Below are 22358 nucleotides of genomic sequence, written 5' to 3'. Positions count from 1 at the left end.
CCCAAGGGAGAGTAGTTATCTGTGAATGATGACGGGGCTCTGCTCCAAAATCCTAAGGGCTTTCACTGCAATGTACCTATTGAAGATTGTTAATAGTTTTATATGGCATCCCTACCTCCCACCAGCACCTCAAACACCAGTGGATCTACTGGATTCTATGGCCCACACAGCAGAAGGCTTGCACAGAGCTTGGACCTGTCTCAGAGCCGCTTTTTGTTCTAGGCCTTGCTCAAAATTAGCAGCTTTTCAGCCCTCTTGGTACATAGTCCAGAATAACACATCCAAATTAATAATATGTTGCCCCCTCAATCTAAAAAGGCCCACTAAGCATTGCTCCTCTTTCTTCATTTTTAGGAAAGGCCAAATATAACAGTACATCTTCCACTTTAGAACGCATATCCTGATATGGACATACCACTGGACCCCTCAAAGTTTTGCTGAAATAGAAGACCCTTAAATTTTCCTCATATTTATTTCCCACCTTCTGTTATATTAAGTTCTTACTAATGAGTCTATAGTAGTTGCTACTTCTTGTTCACTAGGTCCAGTCTGCATAATATCAACATCATGCATCAGTGTGATATTTAGGGATGGAAAAGATGAGTGATCATATCTGCAAGCTAAATTATGACATGCTTCTGAAGGGTTGAAACACCCTTGAAGTAAGACAGGGAGGGTAAATTTCTGGCCTTCCCACCTGAAAGAAAATTGCTTTGGTGGCCTTTACTAATATTGAGAAATGTAAAAGTTGAGTATACAAGATTACAAGTCTTACCTACCAACTACTGATACTTTCCACTTCTAATAAGCCACTGTCAGAGCTAATGAACTTTCTTTTTTTCTTTTTTAAAGAATTATTTATTTAAAAGGCAGAATTATAGAGAGACAGAGAGAGAGAGAGATGTTCCATCTGCTGGTTCAGTCCCCAGTGGCTACAACTGGGGCTAGGACAGGCCAAAGCTAGGAGTCAGGAGCTGCCTATGGGTCTCCCATGCAGGTGCAGGGGCCCAAGCATTTCAGACATCCTGCACTGCCCTCCCAAGCATGTTGGCAGGGAGCTGAATCAGAAGCGGGGCAGCTGGGATTCAAACCAACGCCATAAGGGATGCTGTCGCCGCATACGGGGCTTAACCTTCTACACCACAGCTACAGCCTCAGAACTTTCTTTCAGAATAATTTGTGAGGGTAAGCATTTGGTTAAGTTATTCTTACCAGATGCACATTGCATATGAGAGTGCCTGGCTCAAGTCCTTGCTACTTTGTTTCCAATACAGCTTCCTGACTATGTGCAATCTGGGAGGCAGCAGGGATGGCTCAAGTATTTGGATCCCTGCCACTCAGGAGGAGGCTCCTGGCTTTCATCTGGCAGAGCAAGGCTTGTGAGCATTGGGGAGTGAAACAGTGAATGGAAGATCTCTCTCTCTCTCTCTCTCTCTCTCTCTCTCTCTCTGCCTTTCAAATTAAAAAGTTATATAAAAATAAAACAATAAATATTTTTTTAAAAATATGGGGCCCATGTTGCAGTATAGCAGGTTAAGCTGCCACATACAGTGCTGGCATCCTATGCGAGCGCTGGCTTGTATCTGGCTGATCCACTTCCAATCCAACTCCTTGCTAATGTGCCTGGGAAAGCAGTGGAGTTTGGCCTAAGCACTTGGGCCCCTGCACCTAAGCAGGAGACCCAGATGAAGCTCCTGGCTCCTGGCTTTGGCCTGGCCCAGTCAAAACTGTTGCTGCCATTTGGGGAGTGAACCAGCAGATGAAAGATCTCTCTTTCTCTGTCTCTCCCTCTCTCTTTGTAACTCTGCCTTTCAAATAAATAAAATAAATATTTTTAAAAATTTTATAAAATCTCTTCTTTCCCCTGCAAAATCCTAATCCTCTCCTTTGTTCTATGGACATAAGGGAGGCCATCCTGTTGTGTGTGTGTGTGTGTGTGTGCGCGTATGTGTGTTCCTAATTGCAATTCTTCTTTTTGTAATAGTCCCAAATAAAGCCTTTGCATGAAGATTTGTTTCTAGTTAACAAATTTATTTCAAGTTGACAGGAAAAAAAAGCATTTGCATTTACCAGGTACCAGGAAATGTACTGATCTGTGTCTGACATGACACCTGCAATTTGAGTCACCACCTGGTTAAGTTTATGAAAACCCACTGCCGTTCTCCAAGACTCATTTGCCTTCTGAACTGGCCAAATGGCTGAACTGAAAGAGAATGTGGTGAGAATCCCCACCCTGCACCCTTCAAGTCTGTGATGATGATATGATCACTGCAATCCCTCCAGGAACGTGGCATTGCTTTTAGTTCTCTGCTGTCCATACAGATGCAGTTCTAGTAGCTTCCATCTGGCCTTTCCCACACTTCACAGGTCAGGGAAGTAATGCAGAAATTTTGCCAGCAGCTGAGCATATCTATTCCAATTATGCGTTCTACACCTGCAGAAATAACCACAGAACGGGTTAGGGGACTCACCGGGCCACTGCGACAAAGACCATAGAACACCTCATCTTGTAGACCCCTGCTTTGACTGGTGGACTCCAGAATTGGTGGCAGTTCAGAGCCAGTGTCCAGTGTCCAGTAGTTCTAAAAAGGTCGAATTATTTCCTTTTCCCTGATTCAAAGTTACATTGGCAAAAGGTCATAGGTCCTTTTGGGGAGGAATGAGAGAAAGGTTAAGAGTCTAACTTTTTGGTGGCATACATCAAAGGGGACCTGGGCTCTCCTTCATTAAAGGGCTTGTGACTGTAAACTGGCTCAAGACTGGCACTTGATTAAGGAGTGTGACTCCTTCAGTAACACATATTAGATGTTTGTTCACTTGACCTAGGCTTTTCCTGCTTATGTAGATAAAGTAAGAATTAAGCAGGCGTCCTACGTCATTTCTAGAAATGGGCCCTAAGGGGAATCAGCAATATCTTGCTGACATCAGTCTCAGGAAACCATGACAATTTTCCCAAGCGATGTAGAGTTAATCTCCTCAGATGTGAATAGAAAGAAATGCACTCCAGGGCAAGTGAACATTATAGACTGAGAAAAATGGAATGTGTTTGCAACTCCAGTTTCCAACTTTTCATATGTATATACTCTGCCTGCTTTTTGTTTAATTTAGGTTAATTTCCCCATTGGTATAAATCATTACTAATACTCATGGTGTATTTTATTCTCTTTTCTTTCCTTTGCAATCCACTATATTTAGATGCTTGAAAAGATTGACTTTTCAACCCAGTATCCTCTTACATGAATAAAATATTTCAATGATGTTGGTCAATGAGAATTTGGAAATCTAAGGGGTGATACACAACAAATGTCCCAAATGCTGGTAACTGAGTATTATACTTAAGTTAGTTGGCTAATTTTCACTTGTCCGAACTTCATGAGATTTTTTAGTTTAGAGCAGTTTTCAAGTTTTTCCCTTTATATTCCTCACCCAAGTAGTCTTTTTTTTAAGATTTTTATTTTATTTATTTGACAGGTAGAGTTACAGACAGTGAGAGGGAGAGACAGAGAGAAAAGTCTTCCTTCTGTTGGTTCATTCCCCAAATAGCCGCAATGGCCGGAGCTGCGCCGATCCGAAGCCAGGAGCCAGGTGCTTCTCCTGTTCTCCCATGTGGGTGAAGGGGCCCAATCACTTGGGCCATCCTCCACTGCCTTCCCGGGCCACAGCAGAGAGCTGGCCTGGAAGAGGAGCAATTGGGACTAGAACCAGCGCCCATATGGGATGCCGGCACCACAAGCACAGGATTAACCTAGTGTGCGACGGTGCCAGCCCCTCAAGTAGTCTTTTTAGCCATTTTTTTTTTTTTTGACAGGCAGAGTGGACAGTGAGAGAGAGAGACAGAGAGAAAGGTCTTCCTACCCTAAATGAAAGATCTCTGTGAGTGAGATCCCAGTGGAAAGAACAGGTCTTCAAAGAAGGAGGTACCTTTCTCTGAAGGGAGGAGAGAACCTCCACTTTGACTATGACCTTGTCTGAACAAGATAAGAGTCGGAGAACTCAAGGGGCTTCCATAGCCTTGGAAACTCATGACTGGTGCATAGGGAGATTACTGATGCCATAAACAGGAGTGTCAATTTGTAAAGTCAACAACAGGAGTCACTGTGCACTTACTCCTCATGTAGGATCTCTGTCCTTAATGTGCTGTACATTGAGACTTAATGCTATAACGAGTACTCAAACAGTATATTTCACTTTGTGTTTCTATGGGGGTGCAAACTGTTGAAATCTTTACTTAATGTATACTGAACTTATCTTCTGTAAAAAAAAAAAAAAAAAAGAAATTATGAATTCCCAACTTGACTCTCACTGGGATTAAACATGACAATAGGTCTGATCTGATTTCATCATCATTTAAAAAATCATCTATTATTTTTCACTTTGTGTTTGTGTGGGAGCAAACTGTTGAAATCTTTACTTAATGTATGCTAAACTGATCTTCTGTATATAAAGAGAATCAAAAATGAATCCTCATGTGAATGGAAGGGGAGAGGGACTGGGAAAGGGGAGGGATGTGGGTGGGAGGGACGTTATTGGGGGGAAGCCATTGTAATCCATAAGCCGTACTTTGGAAATTTATATTCATTAAATAAAAGTTAAAAAAAAATTAAAAAAAAAAGAAAGAAAGGTCTTCCTTTTGCCGTTGGTTCACCCTCCAATGGCCACCGCGGCCGGCGCGCTGCGGCTGGCGCACCGCGCTGATCCGAAGGCAGGAGCCAGGTGCTTCTCCTGGTCTCCCATGGGGTGCAGGGCCCAAGCACTTGGGCCATCCTCCACTGCCTTCCCGGGCCATAGCAGAGAGCTGGCCTGGAAGGGGGGCAACCGGGACAGAATCCAGCACCCCGACCGGGACTAGAACCCGGTGTGCTGGCGCCGCTAGGTGGAGGATTAGCCTATTGAGCCACGGCGCCAGCTTAGCCATTTTCTAACCACTTCTGGGGCATTTTTTTTAAAGATTTATTTATTTATTTTTTATTTGAAAGGAAGAGTCACAGAGAGGCAGGGAGAGAGAGAGAGAGAGAGGTCTTCTATCCGTTGGTTCACTCTCCAAATGACTGCAATGGCTGGAGCTGGGCTGATCTAAAGCCAAGGGCTTCTTCCAGATCTCCCACATGGGTGCAGGGGCCCAAGGACTTGGGCCATCTTCTACTGCTTTCCCAGGCCATAGCAGAGAGCTGGAGCAGCCAGAACTTGAACTGGTGCCTATATGGAATGCTGGCACTGCAGCGCCACAGCGTCGGCACTCTGGGGCATTTTTAAGACCCTCTATCTTTTAAATGTTTACCTATTTATTTTTACTTATTTGAAAGGCAGAGTGACGGAGTGAGAAACAGAGATCTTTCATTTACTGGTTCAGTCTTCAAATGATTCCAACAGCTGGACCTGAGCTCTGCCAAAGCCAAGCACCGGAACTCTATCCATGTCTCCCATGTGGTACCAGGGACTCAGGCCCTTGTGTCATCATCTGCTACCTCCCAGGGTGTACATCTGCAGGAAGCTGGATCTGAAGCCCAGACAATACTTCAACCCAGGCACTCCAATATGGGATGTGGGTGTCCCAAGTAGTAGTTTAACATGCTGTGACATAACATCCATCCCCCAGTGAGATTTTAATATCATACTGTCAATATACTATATATCTGTTTATGTCCTGTATATGTGTCTCCCTTGGGAACAACATTTGCCCTGTTGAGAACACATGTCCTGGCATAAGTATTCAGATTTTATTCAATAGCAAACTATAGGATGGCTCATCTTCCTCAAATCTGGTTCTTCCTGCAGCTTATTTTCAACAGCAGAAAAGTATTCAGTTGTTCTATTCTCCACCCATAATGCCTTGCTGTTCTGTGTGTGGTCCATGGGCAGCAGCTGCCCCTTTACCTGGAGGTGGTCAGCTGTCTCTCTTGCCCCTTTCTTTCCCTGTGTTCTTCTCTTCCAGAAAGCTAGGGTGTTAGACCCAGTTATAGATCCAGATTAAAACAATAAAGAACAGAAATTTCTGTTTTTCTCCCCCAAAGAGTTGGCCTTTTTTGTCGCTCCCCCTCTTCGTGGAGGAACGACACTAGACCCTGCGCTGTTCTTTTGTCTGCTCGGCCCTCCCCGGGTTTGCTGCTGGTTCTTCCCAGGTTGGCTACCATCCTTCCACCTCCGTGGAAGGGCGGTTCCCCCTGCCACTTTCCCCACTTCTGCGGGGGAGCGGCACACTGCCGGCTGGCTCTCTCAGGGGCTGCTCAGGTGTTATTCGGATAGATGTTCCTGGTGCATGTTGTCTCTCTCCTCCTTTATAGTCCTCTTCCACCAATCCTAACTCTGCTACCCACATGCCAAGTATGCTGCTCTCCTCCAATCAGGAGCAGGATCAGCTCCTGCAGGTCATCACTCAAGTTGGCGAGAGGCAGCTGCGTAGAAGCTGTTTACTCCTCTCCCAGCGCCATATTGTGGGAGAGCAGATGCATAGAATAAGTCTTAATTCGAGTAACTTAGTCTAGACCGAGTTGCTCCCCACATTTTTACTCTTAGTCAAGGTTGCTATAGAATCAAAGTTGTTTGGATAGAGATCATTTCTCTTGAATCAATGAACAAGGAGAATCAGGAACACAGCAAAGAGATGTCATCTATTTTACCATTTTATTTATTTATTTTTTTGACAGGCAGAGTTAGTGAGAGAGAGAGACAGAGAGAAAGGTCTTCCTTCCATTGGTTCACCCCCTAAATTGCCGCTACAGCCGGCGCACTGTGCCGATCTGAAACCAGGAGCCAGGTGCTTCCTCCTGGTCTCCCATGCGGGTGCAGGGGCCCAAGCACTTGGGCCATCCTCCACTGGCTTCCCGGGCCACAGCAGAGAGCTGGACTGGAAGAGGAGCAACTGGGACAGAATGTGGTACCTCAGCCGGGACTAGAACCCGGGGTGTTGGTGCTGCAGGCAGAGGATTAGCCAAGTGAGCCGCAGCGCCAGCCTATTTTACCATTTTAAAGAGCCAGCAAGTTAGCCTAGGAGAAGGCACAGAATTGATCCAATATACTTTAACTCTTTATTGATGAAATTGAGTTTTTTTTATATTTTTCTTACATATGTGAAATTTTAAAACATGTGTGGAACATTTCAAACACACAGAAAAGAAGAAAAACATGTGTAACAAATGCTACACTTCCACCCCCAGCGCTATGGTCTGAATTTATGTGAACCCCCAAAATTTACATATTGCAACCTAATCCCCCATGTGATGGGATGACCTGATAGGATTAATGTTGTTATAAAACAGGTCTATGGGGATGGCGCTGTGGCTCAGCGTGTTAACACCCGGCGCCACAGCTCAATAGGCTAATCCTCCACCTTGCGGCGCCAGCACACCAGGTTCGGGGCGCCGGATTCTGTCCCGGTTGCCCCTCTTCCAGGCCAGCTCTCTGCTATGGCCCGGGAAGGCAGTGGAGGATGGCCCAAGTGCTTGGGCCCTGCACCCCATGGGAGACCAGGAGAAGCACCTGGCTCCTGCCTTCGGATCAGCGCGGTGCGCTGGCTGCAGCGCGCCAGCGGTGGTGGCCATTGGAGGGTGAACCAACGGCAAAAAGGAAGACCTTTCTCTCTGTCTCTCTCTCTCTCACTATCCACTCTGTCAAAAAAAAAAAAAAAAAAAAATTCTAATAGCAAAACTGTATTACACTCATATTACTGCTGGAAAATTGTCAGTAAGATAAGCAACCTACACTCAACTAGTTTCAGATATTCTCTTCTGTCCTCAGCCTTGGAACACACACACACACACACACACACACAAACTCTCTCTCTCTCTCTCTCCCCTCCCACCTGTCTCTCTTTCTCTGTTTAAAGTGTTCTTAATCTTTTTCCTACTAACTCTACAATGTGCAAATCGAAAAATAAGAGAAACCTTGGTTGTGAACATGTAAGTTAGATTTTAGAAAGCCTTGTTTTTTTTTTCTCTCTCTCTTCTGACCTTTCTCTTACCACTTTTGCATTTTCTACCTCCACTTCCCTTCTCTCAACATTCAAAACCTCTAATGTGTTGACTGAGATTCTTAATTAAGAAAGAGCTTTTGGGGCAGGCATTTGGCCTAGTAGTTAAGATGCTGCTTGGGATTCCCACATCCCATACCCAATGCCTGGAGTTCAAGTCCCACTCTGCTTCCAACCCCAGTGTCCAGCCTGTGCACATCCTAGGAGACAGCAGGTGGTAGACCTGGTAGTTGGGTCCCTGCCATCTACATGGGAAACCCATATGGAAGTCTCAAGGTCCCAGCTCCTGGCTTTGGACTGACCAAGCCCTGGACTTTGCAAGCCTTTTTTAGCTTTTGTGGACAGGAGATTCATATTCTCTATCTCCTCTTCCCTTCCCCCAGTTTAAATAAGCAGCAGCAGCTTCTGGGTTTTAGTCCAATCTTTCCCCAGCATTTTTCACTGAGGAGAGGGCGCGTTCGTGTTTGGCCTAACTTGATCACAGTCTTCACTAATAGTTTGAGATTCATGAGAACTTTGCTTTTGGCTGTCAAGGCCCCTCTGGAGACACCAAAATAAATAAAATCTCAGCTGTCCCTAATTCTAACAGATCCAGGGTTTTTTTCTTCACCTCATGCTAATAGGAGAAAAAGTGTTGAGAATAATAAGAGAAATTTTTGGTACTGGAAATGTCTCCAGTTTTAATCTCAAAAGATTTTGCTAAGCAAATTCTTATTTTATGGGGCGCCGGATTCTGTCCCGGTTGCCCCTCTTCCAGGCCAGCTCTCTGCTGTGGCCAGGGAGTGCAGTGGAGGATGGCCCAAGTGCTTGGGCCCTGCACCCCATGGGAGACCAGGAGAAGCACCTGGCTCCTGGCTTCCCATTCAGCACGGTGCACCGGCTGCAGCGGCCACTGTCTTTGGTTTTGCATTTGTGGATATCTTTTTTTTAAGGTTTTATTTTATTTATTTGAAAGTCAGTGTGAGGCAGAGAATGAGAGAGAGAGAGAGAGAGAGAGAGAGAGAGAGAGAGAATCTTCCATCTGATGGTTTACTCCCCAGTTGGCTGCAACAGCAGGAGCTGCACTGATCCGAAGCCAGGAGCCAAGAGCTTCCGCCGGGTCTCCCACACAGGTGCAGGGGCCCAAGGCCTTGCACCATGTTCTACTGCTTTCCCAGGCCACAGCAGAGAGCTTGGGCCATGTTCTACTGCTTTCCCAGGCCACAGCAGAGAGCTGGATTGGAAGTGGAGCAGCCAGGTCTCGATCCAGCGCCCATATGGGATGCCAGCACTTCAGGCCAGGGCGTTAACCCGCTGTACCACAGCACTGGCCTGAATTTGTGAGTATCTTTAAAATCACACACCTCAGCCTAATTTTCCATATACGATCAACCAAAATTCCAAAGGTGTGGGGTGGCATATATAAGAGTGTCTCCAGGAAAGAGAATGTTGCTTTTGGAATAGATGTTATATCTCTACTTTTGATTTTTAGTGCTCCAGGATATGTAGTTCCTGTCCTCAGAGTGAATGACAGGATGGTCCCTTTTCTGCCCCAGATTCTGCAGCCTCCTTGTTAAACATCATCCACGCTAAGGGGCACTTTCAAAGTCTTCACTCTTCCCCACCACTGTGTGTACTGGCACCCTGCCAGCACACAAGCATTTGAACTTTTGTCTCTGTGACAATCCGTAGCACTTCAGGGAATCAACAGTCTGGCCTTCTTCATAATGTTACCCTTCCCAGGAAAAAAAATATTTTTGAAAACTGCTCCAATTCCTAAGAGTACTGACATCTGTGAGGTATAAGGCAAGCATTAAAACATAGTCAAATTATCATAGGGTTTCAAAAGCTATGTTTTGAGAAAATATCACCTTACTTGACTTCTCCAAAGGAACAAATTCTTGGCTGGTGGACACAACGGTGTTACTTAACAGTGCATCAGCTGTGAAACTAATTTTTCTGCTGTTCTTCTAGTCAGCTACATTTCATCAAGGCCAAAAAGGAGCATTTTGGAAGAACTAAAGCTATCCACCTGGAGTCATGGAACAGATCGGGAACAGAGCAGAACCACTCAATCTTTGGGAGTGAAAAGGCACCCTTCTCTTCCCTATGCATGCAATTTCTGCTGAAGCAACATTGATCAAGTTTATCTGTGCTCTCTGACCCCTTCTCAAAGTTGCAAAGTCACTATAGATACAGAATTCCACCAGGATTAAGCATTAAAAAATGCCAAAAAAAATTTTATATAGATACTTTAGAAAAATTGTGTTCAGGACACATGATAAACACCAAATAAATCATAAGCCTCCTGTTTTTGCTACATGCACTCCTTATCTGCCTTAAGTTGGAGTACATACTAAATTCTATACTTCAAAGAATGCCTTGAGGGCTAAGTCCACAGAAAAAGGGCTACAGTGGATTTGATCTTTTTCTTTTCCTGTACTGTAAAACAAATGAACAAAAATGTAAAAGACATTCTTGAAGTCCTGGGTTTCTTTGTTGGCACATGCAGAAATACTCTTTGCATATACGCAGGGCAATAGAATCCACTACTACAGACTCAGGTGTTACTACTGGCAACTTGGCCACATGAATTAAAAACTTTAAAAAGTGCCCCAATTTTTTCTTTTTTACCAGACACCCTGAGTAAATAATTAAACACAATACAAATACATAGGGGTGTGAATTGCAGCTTTCTTCATAACATTAAATAATTTAAAAAAAACCTAAAAATCAATAAAATATGGGCTAGGCCTGATAAATAAGTTATTATCTCTCTAAAGTCAGCACAATGGAGCCATCAGGACTGGTGATTCAGCCTGGCCCAGCTTCTGTCGTGGCCATTTGGGGAGTGAACCAGCAGGTAGAAGATCTCTCTCTCTCTCTCTCTCTCTCTCTCTCTCTCTCTGTCTATAACTCTGCCTTTAAAAATAAACAAAAAGGCCGGCGCCGTGGCTCAATAGGCTAATCCTCCACCTTGCGGCGCCGGCACACCGGGTTCTAGTCCCGGTCGGGGCACCAGATTCTGTCCCGGTTGCCCCTCTTCCAGGCCAGCTCTCTGCTATGGCCAGGGAGTGCAGTGGAGGATGGCCCAGGTGCTTGGGCCCTGCACCCCATGGGAGACCAGGAAAAAGCACCTGGATCCTGGCTCCTGCCATCGGATCAGCGCGGTGCGCCGGCTGCAGCGGCGGCCATTGGAGGGTGAACCAACGGCAAAAGGAAGACCTTTCTCTCTCTGTCTCTCTCTCTCACTGTCCACTCTGCCTGTCAAAAAAAAAAAAAAAAAAAAAATCTAAAAAAAAAAAAAACAAGACTGAGTTACATGGATGGTTTTAAGAGTAGAAGTAATGTGGCAGAGTTGTTAAAAGCTCTAGATGGAGATGAACCTGAAATCAGATTCTACATGACTTGGACAACTTATCACAATCCACTATGACCCACAGTGCCTTCATATGTGGAATCAAAGGAGATGACACAAATGAAGAACTCAGTGAGGAGTTTGGCCTGAAGAGATATTGACATGGGGTGGCATTATGGCACAGTGAGTTAAGCTGCCTCCTTTGACACCAACATCCCATATTAGAGCAACAGTTCTAGTCCTGGTTGCTCCGCTTCTGGTCCAAGTCTCTGTTAAATGTGCCTGTGAAAGCAAATTAAGATAATCCAAGTACTTGGGCCCCTACAAGTGACATGGGAAATCCGGATGGAGTTCTGAAACTTGGTTTCAGCCTGACCACAGCTGAAATGTGGTAGGTGCTCATTTCACATTGGATAATGGAAGATTGAAAGGGTGGAAGACAAGGAGGAATGCAGCCTGGGCCTCCTGCATAGACTGGTCACCCTGAGAGCCCTGAACATTGTACAGAAATGAAATGCCTCCATTGGTTGGTATCTGGAGTTTCTTACACTCTTACTGATGTCAGTTGTAGGCAGGACTGTTAAAATACGTGTAACCATACCTTTCCCAACTCCTTTGTTGGGTTGCTCTAGAGACTCAAGGGAAAGATGCAAGGGAAAGGATTTTCAAATAGCAAAATATCAAGTGTCAAACACATGGGAATGACACTGTCAGTACAGAAATAAAGTGACAACACTGAGGGTGGCTATTCCTGCTTCCTATATATAGGCAAGGAGAAATGCACTGCAGTGGAGTCCATCTTTGTAGTGGCAAAGAACACGAGTCTTTAACAAGCCTGAGTTTAAATCTGACTGAATTATTTCTTCATTGCCTGGTCCTGGGTCAAGGTCTCAACTTTTCCAAGCCTTTGTTTCCCCATTTACAAGATGGAAATCAATTAACAATTAGTATCACCATTAACTTTAAGAATGCTTTGGAGAGCGAAGATCAAAAATGGAAGAATCAGTGTGTCTATCCAAATCTTTTCAGCATCCTCTCATCTGGATCGTCACCCGACATCCTAGATGCTGATTTTTATTACAGTGCAACTCAATGGCGTTCACATCTTCCTCATTACTTTCACTATTAGGTGTAGCTATGCTAGGCAAGAATAAATTAAGGTATATCTTGGGTTAAGTTACATACAGAGGGAAATCCCTTCCTGGCAAATACAGAGGGACACATGCTTATTCAGGGACTGCACTGCAAAGACATACCTGACGTCCTTTCCAGGAAGGTCTCCTGTCTCATCTTGCTGTATGAACTTGAGTAAGTCATTTCACCACTCTGAGTCTCATTTTTCTTAAATATGAAGTGAGGAAGGGTAGAACGCTAAGGAAGTTGGAAATTCTCTCTAAATTCTCCCTTTTTGTTACAATTCCATGCCAATACACTAATTGATGCCTGCCCATCCTTTGAGACCTGTGTTTACTAAATACTAGCTCCTTTCTCAAGGAAATTGTTAAAATGTTGATGTCACCTAAATCCCTGTGAAATTGTTACTTATTCAATGAAAAAACAAACTGTAGAGTTGATAATGTATGTTTTTTTTTAAGATGTATTTATTTTACTTGAAAGGTAGAGTTACAATTGGCCCCAACAGCTGGAGCTGGGCCAATTCGAAGCCAGGAGCCAGGAGCTTCTTCCGGGTCTCCCATGCGGATGCAGGGACCCAAGCACTTGGGCCATCTTCCACTGCTTTCCGAGGCACATCAGCAGGGAGCTGGATCAGAAATGGAGCAGCCAGGACCCTACCTGGTGCCCACATGGGATACTTGGCGCTGCAGGCAGTGGCTTAATCCACTATGCCACTGCACCGGCTGCAATGTCTATGGATTTTTTAAAAAGAAAGCATTAATAACTACTTTACTGGCTATTGGAGAACTTCACTTAATTGATAAAACTAAGTTGGTGATGTTAAGTAATTTAAGAGCAGAAGACATGGAAAAATGTTTCTACCTGTAGAAAATAGCACAAAGTGAGGGGGTTGTCTGCTTGTCCTCTTGGGAGTAAATTCGGAGCACTGTTATTTATAATGCACCTGAAGAAAGGTATCACCTGGGAAGAGTAACATAAACTGCATGCTGGAGACATCATGGATTCTCTGAACAGGTTTATTTGGCTTGAATAGAGGGTAGGGCTGCCACAGCTTGAGGGTAAAAATCAGGATGGAACGTGGAAATCAGGCTTATTCTAGAAAATGCTCTGGGGATATGATGGTAGGGGTAGGGAGAGTTAGGGAAAAAGGAACCCATTAAAGACCTTGAATTCTACACATATGAATTTAAGAATGGCTATGTGGAACAATTGGAAATTTATGTGGTTCTAGAAAAAGAAGACTTTTTTCTCTCTTTTCTCTAAATTGCAGTGTGTAGGCACACTTTCCAGCTCCTTCTCTACACCCATGAGGAAAAATAACTCATCCACTACAGAAATACCAAATCTGAGATGTTGTGAGGAGTTGTTTAATCTCAACCCAGCCCTTCCCTACATTGCTTGTTTTAGGAAATGTTCCTTGACACCTCGCCAACATTACTTTGAATTCAGAATGAGAGTGGTGGAAAGAATAAAAACTGGTAGGATGTCCTAAAACACCCAAGCCCCATTATTTTTCTTGTCAAAAGTACTCACAGTGTCCCAGTGGAAGTGATGACGAAGGGGGCCATGCCATGTGATCAAGCAGGAAGAACAGAGGCTGGAGGGATGTCCCTAGTGTTTCTTCCCTATTCTTCCCTCCATGTTGCCCCAGAACTCCCTGGGACAGCATTTTGACAAGTAGAACAGTAATGAAACCTATACTCAGCCAACCGCTGATGGATGAAGCAGTATTAACTACTGCTATCCTTTTGCCATCCTGCTGCTGTTTAGTGTTTGTTCTTTTAAAATCATTTCATTATTTATTTTCATCTGACAAGGATGTTCTCCCTTGACCACACCTTTAGTCAGGCTCTTCTGAGTCCTCTGCTTGACTAGACCCAACCTTGGGTTACTGTCCCTCTGCCCACGTAGAAACCAGTTTGAGCAAGAATCGGGCTAAGCCAGCTAGGTAGAAATCTCCCACCTCTGATATCTGATCATCTTTGACATTTTATCACTCTGGCTTGTCTTTGACAATGATTCTACCATGTCAGTTTGGCCAGAGCCCTTATCCTTGCTATTTCCTCTTTGTAATTTTCAATCTACTTACCCCCACCCCCACTGTCCCAACTCCATCCTTTGTCACAAACCCCACTGGTCCTTGTTGGAATGGGAGTTGAGCTCTCCCACTGCAAGACCCTGGGGCAGTGGCTCCCAGACCCATCACCACAGACCCCTCCTTGAGTAAAGTCAGCTTTACCATTTTTAATAGGTGTCAAGAACAATTTTTCCTTAAACAGATCTTATGCACTAGTCACTTTATTAAGTATAGGGCACAAGTGTGTAAATTTTTTCTACAAGTTTGTTGGAGGCTTTATTGATGATTCAAGTGGATAATGGTCTCCTTGTTATTAATTGCAGGAGACAATTCTCAATTCTCAACCTTTGGTTTAGCTTTGACACCATAAGTACTTCTACCTTTGGCTCCGGATTCTCACGATTCCTCTCTTACTTTTTTTTGGCAGCTCTTTCTTGTGTTCTTTCTCTGAATCTTTTTCCTACCCCTTATTACAGTTATTTCCTTAGATTTTCTTAGATATTTAGGCATTTTTTTTCCTTCTTGTGGATCTCATTTACTCCTGTGGCTTCCCCTGCCCTCTAAAGCAATTCTATGCCTTCAAACACCATTACATGGATTTGTTGCATCAGAATCAATCGGGCGGGCAGGTGTTGTGGTGGACTGGGTTAAGCCACCACTTGGGACAACCACATTCCAAATTTGGATCCAGCTTCCTGCTAATGTGCATCCTGGGAGGCAGCAGTTGATGGCTCAAGTGCTTAAGACTCTGCCACCCATGGGGGAAGCCCATTTGCAGTTCCTGGTTTTTGGCTTTAGCCTGGCTCAGCCCAGCCCAGCTGTTGTGGGCATTTGGGGAATGAATCAGCAGACAGATCGATCTCTCTCTCTCTCTGCCTTTCAAATAAATAAAAATAAACTTTAGCTTCAACCCGAGTACTAGATAGAAATAGAGCTTTACTGGGCCGTGTAAAGTTATGGTGTACTAGGTTAAGCCTCCTCCTGAGGTACTGGCATCCCATATAGGTTCCAGTGGAGTTCTGGCTGCTCCTCTTGCTTTTTTTTATTTTATTTTTTTGACAGATAGAGTTAGACAATGAGAGAGAGAGAGAGAGACAGAGAGAAAGGTCTTCCTTCCATTGATTCACGCCCCAAATGGCCTCTACGGCTGGTGCTGCACCTTTCCAAAGCCAGGAACCAGGTGCCTCCTCCTGGTCTCCCATGCGGGTACAGGGCCCAAGCACTTGGGCCATCCTCCACTGCCTTTCCCGGGCCACAGCAGAGAGCTAGACTGGAAGAGGAGCAACTGGGACTAGAATCCAGCACCCATATAGGAGGGCGGCGCCGCAGGTGGAGGATTAACCAAGTGAGCCACAGCGCCGGCCCTGCTCCTCTTCCAATAGCCCAAGTCTTAGGCCCTTGCACCCTCATAGGAGATTCAGAAGAAACACCTGGATCCTGGCTTTGAATTGGCCCAGCTCCGGCCACTGTGGCCATCTGAGGAGTGAACCAGCCAATGGAAGACCACTCTCCCTATTTCTCCCTCTCTTTCTGTAACTCTGCATGTCAAATAAATAAATTAATTTAAAAAAGAGAGAGAGAGAGAGAGAAATATAGCTTTACCGGTACCCCTGACCTTGAAAGTTCTGGAACTCAAAACTTCAACATAATTTTAGGAAGAGAATCATATATGTCTCCAGGGGATTCGGAGCAGACAGCCTTGGTGATCACTGTTTTAGGAGATGCTGATGATATTTACATTTATTTCTTTGGTCAATCTTGACAGTTTCCTGAGCTCTAGCTCCATCATTCTGCCAGACTGCCAGCAGCTCAGCTAGACAGCCCGCAGTCAACTCTTGCCAAACCTGCTGAAACTTAGGATGCTCCCTTTGCTTCTCACTCGGTTAATAACACTATTCCTAACCATATAGACATAGCAGATAGCATTTAATTAAATTTAATTAAATAGCATTTAATGGATGACGAAATCCTCCTAGCCAAGTTTGTGACATATTATCTGAGTCTACCTGGTGTCTCACTCATAACTCTGTAACCACATCCATCATGCCTTCATCCTCTACTCAGGATATTATAATAGTTTTACACTGGTCTAACATCCTTCTTTTCTTCTCTCTAATCCACTTTACATTTTCATAGATTTGCTGCTCTAGGGCAGCACCTTTATGGAGAATTTTCTGTGATGATGGGAATGCTGTATATACTTATTGTCCAATACAGTAGTTCCTACCTCCACCTGACTATTGAGAAGGTCAAATACGGCTATTCAAAGAACTCCATATGGGACTCCATCTAGGACTCTCAACTCAAGACTGTGAGCTTGTCAGCAACAAAGACTCAGTTTCTTCATCTCTATCCCCCAGCATCTGGCACATTAGAGTCATTTGACAAATGCCTCAATTGAGTGGCAAATAAATGAATGAGTCCATTACTCATATGGTATGTCACAAAATTTGTGTTTAAAATAGCTGTTTACAAAAGCTCCTGTGGCCAGCATTGTGGCACAGCAGGTTAAACCATAGCCCACAGTGCTGGCATCCCATGTGGGTGCTGGTTTGAGTCCTGGCTGCTCCATTTCCTATCCAGCTCTCTGCTAATGTGCCTGGGAAAGCAGTAGAAGATGGCCCAAGTGCTTGGGCCCCTGCCACTCATGTGGGAAACCTGGAGGAAGCTCCAGCCTCTTGGCTTCAGCCTGGTCCAGCCCTGGTCTTTGCGGCCATTTGGAAAGTGAATTAGCAGATGGAAGATCTCTGTCTCTCCCTCTCTAGCTCTGTAATTCTGCATTAAAATAAATAATAAATACAATTTTTATAAAAAAGGTATAATCCTTTAAACAAATTACGCATTTGCAAGGGCAGAGAGGCATTTGGAGTTAGGGAGAGCTCCTATCCATTGGTTCACTCCCCAAATGCCCACAATGGGTGGGAGTAGGCTGAAAAAGCTTGGCGGAAGCCAAGAGCTCAGACCAAGTCTCAGGCATGGATGGCAAGAACCCAGCTACTTGAGCCACCACGGCTGCCTCCCAGGGTCTGAATTACCAGGAAGCCGGAGTCAGGAGCCAGACAGCCTGATGAAGGCCGGTGGGTGAGTTTTAACATGAGGTCGAATCCCTGCTCCTTAAAAAATCTGCCTTTGTGTGTGTTTTGTTTACAGAGGAGTAAAAGACGCACAGTTGGAGCAAGAATGAGAAAAAAAAAAAGAGGTCACGGACAGCTTTTCTTTCCAAGTATTGAATCTTGTTACTGCCTGGAAAAGCTGGCAGACGGCTGTCCTTACCTCGGCACCCCTTCCCGCTGGACTGGGGCAGGAGCTGGAACATTCAGCCATTTGCCACTTTCCCTTCTGGGCCCCCTGGGTCCTCCGCGCCCCGCCCTCCCCATGGGTACTAAGCTTTCGTCCCTGTCACCAAGGCAACGGCAGGGATGCCTCATTCCTCACAGCTCTGCATATCTAAACTCTGCTCGCCTTTGTCCACTGAGCTGGCTGAATTCTTTGTGTGTAGGCCACTAAATCAACTCTCTACACAGAACTTTATGCATTATTCTACCTTAGACAAAACTCTGATGTGCAACAATTTCTTCTCCCGGGAATGGCTCTTCCCAGACCTATCCATCCTTTTGAACACATCAGACAGCTTCGGTCCCTAGGAACAAACACACACATTGCCAGTTCAGCCTTCGTCAGTGAGTGCAGCTTAAGTGTGGGTCAATTTTAAAGCACGCAACAGCGCATTCATAATGGGTTTCCCTTTTAAAAGCACAGTAGGCCAAAAATAAACCTGACAAAGGGCAGCTGTAGAGTTTTAACATGTGGAAAACTCCACAGGCGGCAGTTATGTAACTGGAAAGCAACATGATAAATATTTCACACCGATAGAGGAACTTCCAACTCCGGCACAGGAAGAAGCAAGCAACACAAAACACCCCTAAGCTCTCCAAGGACCGAAAAGCGCACACTGAGAAGGGGCTGAGGCTGTTGCTAAAGTCTGAGACTTGACTTCCCGCACGAGTCTAGGCAGCTTTTTTTTTTTTTTAAGTCTTGAGTCCAAGGCGGAGCCCACGAACCCCATCTCCTCCGCGCGCCTCCTGCTCTGGGCAGAAATTCTCCAAAGACTCCACCCCCGGGCTGAAAAACCTCAAAAGAAGTTTCCTGGAGAGGCGGGGAAGACAGGAGTTGGAGCGAGGCAGGCGGGAACCCCTCCCCACTCCGCCCCCTCCCCGAGCGCCCCGGGCTCCCGGCCCTGGGGACAGCTGGCTGCCCGCGCCGGACCCAACACAAAGCCGATCAATGCCGGCGGCGCGGCGCGGGGCGGGGGCGACCGGCCAGGGCATTCCCTGCGCTGCTCGCCTCCTGCTGCCCCCTCACTAGGACCCCGCGGACACCTCGTCCCGCGTCCACGCCCTCCCCTGGCACCCCACCCGCCCCCCCAAAAAAAGAACGGCCCAGACCCCCCATTCCAAGGCTGGAAGACCAGCTTCTGGGCAGCCAGCCGAGAAGGCACCCTGGAGGGGGAAACTGACGTCTCCTCCAGACCCGCCCCTCTCGCCCGCCCCCGCCTGGCCGCGCACTCTCCAGACGCCGGACCCTAGCTGCCCACTCCGGCCCCGCGAAGATGGCGAGGCGGAGCCGCCACCGCCTTCTCCTACTGCTGCTGCGGTACCTGGTGGTCGTCCTGGGCTGTAAGTCGCTCGGGAGCCTCCATCCTCCCACCCGGTCCTGCTTTGACCCACCCCCCCGGACCCCAGACTCTGAGCGCGCGGACGGAGCGGGGCGGCCCTGGGCTGCGGGTCCACGCGGGGCTCGGACTTTGCACCCCGCGGGCTGGGATCCGGGGCTGCGGGCAGTGTAGTGGCGGCGGCGGCGGTGGGAAGCGAGGGGCGGGTCTTGGGCTTCTCGTAAGTGCGTGTGATTGTGTCAGTGCTAGTTTGAGAAAATTAAGGGCCCCCACTACCAGGTGCAAAGTTGGGTTAAGTTTTCAAAGGCACAGGGACGTGATCCGAATGCAAAACTCACTAACGACTCCTGAGATGCTAAGAACCCCCTGAAACATGGCATCATCACTGGGAGGCGGGCGCCGGCCACTCCCGCAGTCCCCGTGCTCCTGGCTTCTCCGTGAGGGTCCCATCAGTGCCCGGGGTCGGCGGAGCGCTCGTGCTGCGGGGCGGGGGCGTGCGCGGCTGCGGAGCTGGAATTCCCTAGATCGCCTGCACCTGTGCTGCTGCGGGGCGCCGTCCCGGCCCACGACCCCGGACAGCGGCGGGGGTCCTCAGGGACGTCCCACGGGACGACTGGGAGGAAGATGCAGACGCTCCGCGGGACGCGTATAAGCCGGATTTTCACGGATTCTGGGCGCACGAGATTGAAAACCCTGGGAACGTTTCCTTTTGTTTTCTTCGCGTGGACTTGTTAGGAAAATGCAGGAAATTACTAGATTTTGCGCCATGAAGTATTTTCCTTTTTCTTTCGTCCCCTCCCTACCCCTTCCTTTTTTCGTTTTTTCCTACATTCTTCTTGCCTTACCTGTTTGTTTGTTTGTTTGTTTTTCGCCTTTCCTGGTAAAATGAGTTATCCTGGCTCATTCTGGTAATGTAATGCTTACAGTACTTAAAATAGACCTCCTGGTGAGTGTGTAATACCACGATACACTGAGTTTTTCCCCTCAGTCTCTGGTTGCCCAAGTGAATCTCGCTCAGCCCAAGGTCCTCGTGTGTGTGAGCTGTGTCCCTTGCGGCGGGGGTGGACTCGCGGTTCTCCAAGGGAAGGGCCATGTGCTGACCTATATTATAGAAAATCAGGCCGGGAAGGCCAAGTTTCACAGTAAGACCCTTAACAGTTTCTGACCATCCATTGGTGTCCTGCTGAACGCGCAGGGAGATGTGCTCAGCAGAAAGGCAACAAAGAGGCAGGCTGCAGGGATAGAAACAAAGCTGGGGAAGTTACGGTGGCCACTAAAATCTTCCGTTTCAGATCTGAAAAGCCTGTGACTTTAGTTGTGGAAGGAGCAAAGCATTTTCCTGTGATCCCTGCCCCATCATTAAGATAGAAGCAGTACACTAAGTTTGAAATTGTAGCTGACAATCAACTAAGAGGCAAACAAAGGCTTGGATGAATGGGTAGAATAACCCTGCTAACCATGGTGCCGGGGATTAACTTGGGAAATGTTGCCGAGATCTTTTCTGTCTTGTTGCTGGGATGGCCAAGGTCTGGCATTGCTAAAGTCTTTTTTTTTTTTTTTTTTTTTTTTATGAAAGTTTTTTAATGAAATTTTAGAACAGATAGATTTGAAGAGAATTTTCCAAGTTAGGATAGAGAGTTGCTGTGTAACCCACCGTCAGTTTTCCCTGTTGCTGACTTAGGTGAGCAGAGTGCACTGTGTTCATATTCTCTTCATTCTTTTTTTTTTTTTTTTTTTGAAAGATTTATTTATTTATTTGAAAGGCAGAGTTACAGACAGGCAGAGGCAGAGGCAGAGAGAGGTCTTCCATGCTCTGGTTCACTGCCCAAATGGCTGTAATGGCTGGAGCTGTGCCGATCCAAAGCCAGAAGCCAGGAGTTTCTTCCGGGTCTCCCACGAGGGTGTAGGGTACCAAGGACTTTGGCCATTTTCTACTGCTTTCCCAGGCCATAGCAGAGAGCTGGATCGGAAGTGGAGCATCCGGGCCTCAAATAGGTGCCCATATGTGATGCTGGCACTGCAAGTGACGATGTTACCCACTACGCTACAGTGCTGGCCCCTTTATTCATTCTTACCGTTTGTCCTTCAGTGTTGCACGATTCTATCCAGGACAGGACATTGCATTTTATTTATTTTTTTAAGATTTATTTATTCTATTTGAAAAGCAGAGTTACCGAGGAGAGAGAGACAAGAGAGAGAAAGAAAGAGAGGTCTTCCATCTGCTGATTCACTCCCCAGATGGCCACAGCGACCCGGGCTGGGCCAGGCCGTAGCCAGGAGTTTCATCCAGGTTTTCCATGTGGGTGCAGGAATCCAAGCACTAGGACCATCTTCTGCTGCTTTTTCCAAGAGCATTAGCAGGAAGCTGGACCGGAAGTGGAGTATTCAGGATTTGAACTGGCACCCTTATGGGATGCCGGCGTAGCAAGCAGCAGTTGAAGGCACTGCACCACAGGGCTGGCCCTGGGACATTACTTTTCATAGTCATATTTCCCCAAGCTCCTCTTCGCTGGGGTGATTTCATACTTCTTGTGGGTTTGTTTGTTTATTTTTTTCTACTTTAACACTTGTGAACAGTAGTGCTTGAGAGTTTTATAGAATATCCTTCAATTGGTGCGTTTCTGCTGTTTTTCCCTTTATGGAGTATGAGATTTGGGGGACGGAAGATCGCAGAGTTGAAGTGTCACTTGCATCACATCCTATCCAGGGCACATACTGTAATCATGACTTGTGCACCAGGTCAACCTTGATCACCTCGCCAAAGTGGGTATCAGGTTTCTCCACGGATTTTCTATCCTTTCTTCTTCATTTCCATGCTGTACTTGTTGATAGGAATCCACTATGTGCAGCCCACCCTTAGGAAGAGAGTTACACTCCACTGCCATAGGGTGGAGAATATTTGTACATTATTCACAATTTTCTGTGTGGGAGAGGTGTTGCTCCCATCACCCATATATTTACTTTATCATTTTTGTATCCACATAGGCTCATAGATAATTTATAATTTAGGTTATAATCCAATTTTATTTACTAAAGACAGTGGATTTGTTATGCTGCAACTACATACTCTTCTTTTTAAAGTTTTATTTATTTATTTGAAAGGCAGAGTGACAGAGAGGGAGAGAGAGAAGAGAGATCTGCCTTCTACTCATTCACTCCCCCAAGTGCC

At 46.1% G+C, this 22358-nt stretch overlaps 1 protein-coding gene and 1 long non-coding RNA gene across 3 annotated transcripts in view; one reads left to right on the top strand and one right to left on the bottom strand.

The window, feature by feature from the left end:
- Positions 1-2010: 2010 nt before the first annotated feature.
- LOC138849249 (uncharacterized) lies at positions 2011-18159 on the bottom strand. Its single transcript, XR_011387755.1, has 2 exons — positions 18062-18159; positions 2011-2434 (listed from the first exon to the last, which is right to left on the bottom strand). It is a non-coding gene; the product is annotated as an uncharacterized lncRNA (long non-coding RNA).
- A 466-nt stretch (positions 18160-18625) lies between these two features.
- JAM2 (junctional adhesion molecule 2) overlaps positions 18626-22358 on the top strand; it is an 84379-nt gene continuing 80646 nt past the window's right edge. Inside the window, exon 1 of one of the 2 annotated variants that reach the window (XM_017346699.3) lies at positions 18626-19193. In XM_017346699.3, the coding sequence (XP_017202188.2) occupies positions 19127-19193 (67 nt within the window). In that variant the 5' untranslated portion in view covers positions 18626-19126. The remainder of the gene's footprint in view (positions 19194-22358) is intronic. The other variant, XM_051819205.2, reaches the window with a different exon arrangement.

The sequence above is a fragment of the Oryctolagus cuniculus genome, chromosome 4 (genome assembly GCF_964237555.1).
Source record: "Oryctolagus cuniculus chromosome 4, mOryCun1.1, whole genome shotgun sequence".
NCBI classification, from domain to species: domain Eukaryota; kingdom Metazoa; phylum Chordata; class Mammalia; order Lagomorpha; family Leporidae; genus Oryctolagus; species Oryctolagus cuniculus.
This window is presented reverse-complemented; position numbering and strand designations above follow the sequence as displayed.